Below are 7996 nucleotides of genomic sequence, written 5' to 3' on the forward strand. Positions count from 1 at the left end.
AGGGGTAAATCTGCATGACCTTGGATTTGGCAATGGTTTCTATATGTGACACCAAAAGCACAATCAAAAATATATAGATAAATTAGATTCATAAATATCAAGAAGTTTTCTGTATCAAAGGACACCATCAAGAAAATGAAAACACAATCCACAGAATGGGAGAAAATATGTGCAAATCACAGTAATATTCAGAATATATAAAGTACACTTATAACTCAACAACAAAAAGAGGAACAACCCAATTAAAAATGGGCAAAGCATTTTGACAGACATTTATTCAAAGAAGATATACAAATCGCCAGCAAGCACATGAAAGGAATCCCAGTATCATTGGTTATAACGGAAATGCAAATCAAAACCACAACAAGATACCCCTTCACACTCACTAGGGTGGCTATAATCATAATAATCAGATAACATGTCAGCGAGCATGTGGAGAAATTGGAACCCTTGTATAATGCTGCTGAAAATGTAAAACGATATAGCTGCCGTAGAAAACAGTCTGGCACTTTCTCAAAAGTTAAACATAGAGTCACCATATGACCCAGCAATTCCACTCCGGGATGATATTCCAAGAGAACTGAAAAAGAGGTGTTTAAACCATAGTTTGTACAAAAATATTTATAGTATAATTATTCACATTAGCCAAAAGGTAGAAACAACTCAAATCTCCATCAACTGTTGGATGAAGGGATAAACAAAATGTGGTCCATCCACACAATGGAGTATTACTGACACATAAAAAGGAACAAAGCGCTGACATGCGCTACAATGCGATGAACCTTGAATACTTTATGCTCAGTGAAATGAGCCAGGCACCAAAGGCCACATATGGTGTGATTTCTTTAAGAGGAAGTGTGCAGAATGGGCAAATCCATAGAGACAGAAAGCAGAGCGGCGACTGACAGGCGCAGGAAGGGACTGCTTACTGGTACAGGATTTCCTCTGTAGTGGTGAGAATGTTCTGGAACTAGAGAGGGGTCAACGTGGCACCCCACTGTGACTGTACTAAATGCCACGGAGGACACACTTCAAAGTGGTGGAAATGGTAACTACCATACCGTGTGTCGCCACACACGCACGGCAGCTGCCGCTAAGGGCGGCCGAGAGCGAGGCCCCCACGCTCAGCAGCCCTGGCCGAGGTCCGCGCTGTCAATCACGGCTGATCTTACAGGTGGGACGCCTGCGCTTTCATCTGAGAGACTTCAATTGTTATTGAGATCGAATAGATATGCCCATGGTTATTGAACATTCGAATGATTTGAATTTTGTACTTGATTGTTTTGTATCTTACCCTGTTTTGGTTGTAAGGACTTCTTAATGTTCATACTAACCTCTCTATCATGCATGTGGCAAATATTTTCTGGCAGTTCAAGATCTTCCTTTTGTACAGCAAAAATATTCCCTTTGGGTTTTGACTGAAATGACACTGACAACGGATTGACCAGGGAAAGTGAAGGACGACGCAGCCCTGACCTCGGGCCCCCAGGGGACGTGCGTTGTTTGTGGGTTTTGTCAAATTTTACTATCTCTCTCACATCGGACCCTCTGAACAGCCCTCTCAGGTACATGATGGCCGCCATGATGGTGGCCGGACATCTCTCGGACCACGTCCCCACACGGGCGCAGCTGGCACGGCGCGGGGCTGTTAGTGGCCGTGAATTAATTTGTCTCACACCCGGTCCCTCCAGGATCAGAACCCATGGCAGCCACTCAGCAAACACTTGCCACATATTTTTCACAAGCTTTCGGAAGCCAAAAAAAGAACAGACAGGGAAACAGAGTCCTGCACCAGACTCACGAGTTTAATGAGTAAAAACTAATTATAGAAAATAAACCGGCACTAATGAGGGCTTTCCCACAACCAGTCCAAACACCAACAAGGAAGGGAGGGCGTGTGAGCCGCCTACTGGGGCGGCACGCACACCCGGGGCGGGGGGGATAAAAGCTGCGCACCCCCAGCACCCCCCGCACTCACTCACCTTCCCACTCGCACCCTCCTCCCAGCTCACCTCAGCCTCACCGCCCCGCCATGGCCGCCTCCACCCGGTCCGTCCGCTCCAGCAACCTGAGCTACGGCAGCCGCGTCTGCCTGCCCGGTTCCAGTGACTCTTGCACCGACGCCCCCTGGCAGGTGGACGACTGTCCAGAGAGCTGCTGTGAGCCCTCCTGCTGCGCCCCCAGCTGCTGCCCCTCCACCTGCTGCACACCCCTCTGCTGTAAGCCTGTCTGCTGCACATCTGTCTGCTGCAGGCCCGCGTGCTGCACACCCGTCTGCTGCAGGCCCGCGTGCTGCACGCCCGTCTGCTGCAGGCCCGCATGCTGCACACCCATCTGCTGCAGACCCGTGTGCTGCAGGCCCATATGCTGCACACCTGTCTGCTGCAGGCCCGTGTGCTGCACGCCCGTGTGCTGCAGGCCCATATGCTGCACGCCCATCTGCTGCAGGCCCGCATGCTGTGTGCCCGTCTGCTCTGGGGCCGCCTCCTCATGCTGCCTACCCACCCCCTGCCCCTCGGCCTGCTGCGGGCCCTCCTCCTGCGTGTCCCTCATCTGCCGCCCCGTGTGCAGACCCGCCTGCTGCGTGCCCGTCTCCTCCTGCTGTGGCCCCTCCTGCTGCCAGCCCAGCTGCTGCCGCCCGGCCTCCTGCGTGTCCCTCATCTGCCGCCCCAACCTGCTCCCGCCCGGCCTGCTGCATCCCAGCCTCGGCCCAGACATCCTGCTGCTGACCAGCTTGACCCTGAGCTGCTGCCCCCGCTCCTGAGCACAGTCCTCCTCTCCCCGGAGCCCCTGCGGCCCCTCTGCTCATGCCTGGACCTCCCCTCTCCCATCGGCGGACACACAGGTGCTGCCTAGTGCAGATTAAACATGCCACCTGCACCTTTTTGAGAAAAGAGGACCCACAAATCCCTCACCAGGGTGGAGTGCAGGCCCCTGGACTCTCCTCTGCAGGGCTGGCTACTTGTTTTCTATGTGACGACGGCTAATTGTTATAATCAATAAAATGCTTGTGCCAGGAAATGTGTGTTTGGTTTCCCTTCTTCCCCTGAGCTCCTGAGACTCCAACCTGGGCTGTGGGTGCTCCATGTGGCGGAAGCCAGACCATAAAGACATGTTCTCAAATCCGAGGTCAGAGCAGCCGAGCAACAAGATCTGAGAGCGATGCCATCTGCATACTCGTCTCCCTTCCCGACCCCAGTGGCCCACCCTCCCCGCAGTGGACAGCCCTCCAAGGAAGCGGGCGCAGGTGCCGGAGGCAGGGACCCCAAGGGGACGTGGGTCTTGCCCACACCCGGCCCCTTGCCCATCCAGGTTCGGGGTGAGTCGAGGAGCAGCAGAAATCCTGCTGGCCAGGACTGGCAGACCAGCACCAAGCATGGGCCTCGCTTCCCTGGGAGAGAGGTGCTCGCAGAGAGGAGCACTTGCATGCTGGTCTCGGCACAGGGGCCGACGCCCTGAGCGTCAAGAGGACCCTGTGGGCCCCAAGAGGAGCGCAAAGCTCATTCTAGACATCACTCTACTGAGGTTTCAAGGCCTCATTGAGGAGGCACAGACAGCTGTGTGCAAACCCTCAGGATTGTAGAGGAGGATGAGCCTGCAGTCTCAGTGGACCACTAGCCAAGACATCCATTAGACTGACCAGGCAACACTGGGTGCCCTACTTCTCCCTTATTCCCTCATCAGGAACAGACCAAGGAGGACCATAGGAGCAGGAGACCAGCAAAGGCCAGGCCGACGGGACCAGGAACGGAAGGCATCTCCATCCACTCATTTATTCCCCATCCTGGAAGGTTCACGGGGCAAGCACGTCTCCAGGGCCGGCACACGGAACATACCATTTGTTGCATAAACAAGCACTTCAGGTTTCGCTGTCACACTGTCCCTCCCACAAGGTCTCAGCGAGCTCGTGTACAAGCAGCCCTAGGCATCTGCAGAGACAGGCGAGGCTGCCGCCGGTGAGATATCCATTAACAAATGGGCCGCAGGCCAGATCCCTACGGCAGACTTCGGTTTGCAGGCTCCTGCTTTAACGTTTCCCGAGCCGAATACAAGTCCAGCCTACATTATTGCCTCAGGTCTTCGTTGATGGCACGAGACAGAAACGACTGAGAGGACACAGCAGCACCCTGAGATGAGCCAGAGGTGCTCTGTGTGCGACAGTGGCCTGGGGAAACCCTGCGAGGCCCACGTCGTCAAACCAGATCACCCTGTTTACAGAAGGAGAGCCGGGCCTCAAAGCCAAGCTTACACACGGGGGCCTAACACAGGGCAGCGCGTCCCAGGAAGGCGGATGCTGGGGAAACGCGCACACAGCCGCGGGGAGCAACAGTCGTGCTGGGACGGCCGCGGCCCGGGGAGAAAGGCCGCCAGGGAAGGGCCGTGCAGTCACCGCCGCCCTCCACTCCCACACCGGCCAGGCCCACGGCAGCATGTGCCACACCAGCTGCTCCGCTGGCTGCCAGGCTGGCTGCTGCTCGCCCAGCCCCTGCCAGTCCTCCGTGTGCCTGCCTGTGAGCTGCAAGCCAGCTGTGTATGTGCCTGTGAGCGGCCAGATCACCTGCTGCGTGCCCATGAGCTGCACACCCACTGTGTGCATGGCGCCCTCTTGCCAGTCCTCCGTGTGCCCGACTGTGAGCTGCAAGCCCACCATGTGCACGGCCCCCTCCTGCCAGTCCTCCGTGTGCCCGCCCGTGAACTGCAAGCCAGCTGTGTATGTGCCTGTGAGCGGCCAGATCACCTGCTGCGTGCCCATGAGCTGCACACCCACTGTGTGCATGGCGCCCTCTTGCCAGCCCTCCGTGTGCCCGCCCATGAACTGCAAGCCCGCCGTGTGCGTGGCCTCCTCCGGCCAGCCCTCTGGGTGAGTCCAGCCCTCCTGCCCCACCCTGGTCTGCAGACCCGTCTCCCAGGGCACCCCTTCCTGCTGCTGATCGCGAGCCTCCTGCCCAGCTGCTCCCCCTGCGGAAGGGGCCACACCTGCCCCTCTCCCACCCTGAGTCCTCAGCGGGCCTCCAGTTTGTACGCGTGGCAGATGAAAAACGTGTTCAATGAGGCCCCTGAACTCCGGGACGGGAGTGTGGCAGGGTGACCTGGATCCCATGCGACCCTGTGCACCCCCTCGGGGAAGCCCTGGTGCTCAGGGTCCTCCTCTGCCTCCTGGAAACCTCGCCCCGGTGAGGCTACTGAACCGTGCTTTCTCAGTGCAGCTCGTCCCTCTGCTTTACCTTCATGTAGTTTTGAAGTTCTCCCCCTGGAGGTGGATGCCTTCCTCAGCACAGCAACCCCTCCTCAAAGAGCTCCCTCTCCGGAAAGCCCAGCTGAAGGTGGGGGCCCGTGGTGGATGGAGGGGTGGGGGAAGGCGCCGTCCCCACGTCTGCCACCCAAGACGGTGTAGGTGGGAAAGGGCAGAGGAAAAACTTCCCTTCGGCTGAGTGGAGGACGGAAAACAGGCCTGGCCCCAGGGTCCCTGGTACCCTGAGGGATCCTGACAACAGGGCGGCTGGAGACTCACAGTGACCCCCACACACGCAAAGCGGAGTCGGGCTGCCCCGGCGGGACTGGCAGGGAGTGTGAGAAAGCCTCGCCCTCCGAGCCCCGGGGCCCATGGCTGCTCCAGGCTGACGACACCGGGCCAGGATGACAGCGAGCCCTCCTGCCCTCGACTCAGCCCGGCCAGCACCACCGCTACGTGCACAACACCCCTCTCCACTGGGGAAAGGCGGACATGCACAGGGGACCCCTCCATGTGCCAGGCCCCAGGGGCAGCTGGAAACTGAGGGCAGGGCGAGATCACGGCCCCTCCTCAGTTCTTGCCCTGCACACAAGGTGCTGGAAGGTCGCCGTGAAGGAATCTGAAGACTTTGGTGTCCCCAGTGTTCTTCACAATAAAAACAGAACCCAAACCAAGGTCCACACCTGAGAAGGTTGATTTAAACCTCCCCCACGCACGCACTGGTGACCTGGCAGAGAGGAGGTGCATCCATATCCAGGAGGAAGCGCTGTCGCATCCATTTCAATTACTACATGGTATCTGATACTCAGCCAGACCTTGGAAGGTATACAAAAAAGGCAGGGGATAATCCGTTTTTGAGAGGCAAAACAATCAATGCAATTGGACTCAAAATGACCCAGATGTTGCAGTAATCGGATGAAAACTCTAGAATAACTAGAATAAGTCAGGCAGAGAAATAAGTCAGGCAGAAAACAGCCTTGGGGCCAGGCCTGTTTTCCATCCTCCACTTACATTTATGTGTAAGCGAAAAATAAACCATACTCACAGATGCAGAGAACAGACTGGGGGTTGTCAGAGGAGGTGGGGGAGGGGGGAAATGGGTGAAGGCAGCCAAGAGAGACTCCCAGTTATAAAATGAGTGAGTCCTGGAGATGTATGTATGCCATGGTGACCATTAAAAAGAACAAGTTAATATATTTAAAGATATAAAAGAAAGTTGCAAATATGAACATAAAATGAGAGTCTATTGAAAGAGAAGGAAGGAACTGACTTGAGGGAAACATATAGAACTTCTAGAAATAAAAATCAAGTCATGAACATTAAAAACTCAGTGGATGAGTCCAACAGAATGATAGACACAGCTGAAGAGAGAAGCTGAAAAGTCAGAAGGCAGTTGAGAGCTACCACCTGCCATCCCTGCCTGGGAAGTGTGTCCGGACAGCTCACGTCTAACGCCTGAGTGGTCTAGGGCTACACGTGCCTGGTCCGCCGCACCCAGCCAGGGCAGCTCCCGGGGGGTCACTGCGGCTGCCTCGCGGCCCCCTCCTCCTGAGCCCAGCCCTGCTCTCTTGCTCTCCAGATCGCCTCCCGCCTTGCACACCAATACCTGGGGACCTCCAACTGCAGCAAAGGACCCCAAAGCAATGACCACCCCTTAGCGATGAGTGGAGCCCCGGGACCCCGGATAGTGGTCACTAAATCTCATTTCCCACAAACAAGGACCTGGTGCTCCTTGGAGGAATGGTAACTTGCCAGGAAACGGAATAAGCAAGATGACGAATCTGGGACACTTTGACCCTCAAAGCGAAGAAGCTGTCAAAGACGACGGAGAGTAGGTGAAAAGGACACGGGAGGCAAGTTGCAGGGGCGCCCTCTGAGCTCTGCTGAAGGAATAACTTCATCCTCCAAAAGTACAGCTCCAGCTACAGACTGAAACACACCAAATACATAAAACTCCTTAAGTGCTTAAAGATACGCAGTTTTATACATACACACACACAAAATACATACATATATATATACATAAAATATATATACACAGATACAATACATACATATGTGTGTATATATACATATACATAAAATATATATAATAACACCTCTCTCTATATAGACACACACATATTATATGCATCTGTGTGTATAATTGGAGATCAATAGAGGTTACCAGGATACCAAAAATTATATTGAAAACTGATACAAAGGACAGAATAAAAGGACAGACTGAAGCGTGTATCTGACCTTTCCTATAAAAGCCGTATTTTAGGCAACCAAATATGCATTGAAGTTATTTTTTGTAGAACGATTTTAGCCAAAAACTGTAGAAGGAATGACATACTTACACAATCGCCCTTTTCCAGACCCAGTGACGTCGTGAATCTAAGGTGCGATTCTATGTGGTGGCTGAAACCGAGGCTGAAAGGCTCAGGGTATCAGACTGTCAACACCTGATCCAGGGACCAAGCTCAATGCCCCAAACCGAGGCAGCCGGACGCCGCTGGCCTCTGGATATGCTTCCGGGGCCACGCACGACACTTCCTGGGAAGCGGTCCTGTCGAGGGCGGAACCAACATGCCAGCCGGACTGCAGACCTTCTCCCACTTTACAGGAAATATACGAGAGGAGGGACATTTTAAGTAACACCTTAGGGACACAAGCCACCTAATCCAGCATGCAGGGAGCACCCAGGACACATCATCAGACTTCCGCAACAAGTGAATGCGGCAAGAAGAGCAGCCCATCAGTAGGGGCCTAAGGGAAGCA

General features: G+C 54.6%; 2 protein-coding genes across 2 annotated transcripts; both read left to right on the forward strand.

Moving 5' to 3' along the window:
* Positions 1-2032: 2032 nt before the first annotated feature.
* On the forward strand, positions 2033-2729 carry LOC129072662 (keratin-associated protein 10-8-like). Its single transcript, XM_054576174.1, is given in 2 exon segments — positions 2033-2668; positions 2670-2729. Coding segments are annotated over 2 exon segments (696 nt in total).
* Positions 2730-4430: 1701 nt separating this feature from the next.
* On the forward strand, positions 4431-4865 carry LOC129072674 (keratin-associated protein 12-2-like). The gene has a single exon (XM_054576178.1). The coding sequence runs from the start codon at positions 4431-4433 to the stop codon at positions 4863-4865; it is 435 nt and encodes a 144-aa protein (XP_054432153.1).
* Positions 4866-7996: the final 3131 nt, after the last annotated feature.

The sequence above is a fragment of the Pteronotus mesoamericanus genome, unplaced genomic scaffold (assembly GCF_021234165.1).
Source record: "Pteronotus mesoamericanus isolate MK-2021 breed Mesoamerican mustached bat unplaced genomic scaffold, CSHL_Meso_final contig_116, whole genome shotgun sequence".
Lineage (NCBI taxonomy): Eukaryota > Metazoa > Chordata > Mammalia > Chiroptera > Mormoopidae > Pteronotus > Pteronotus mesoamericanus.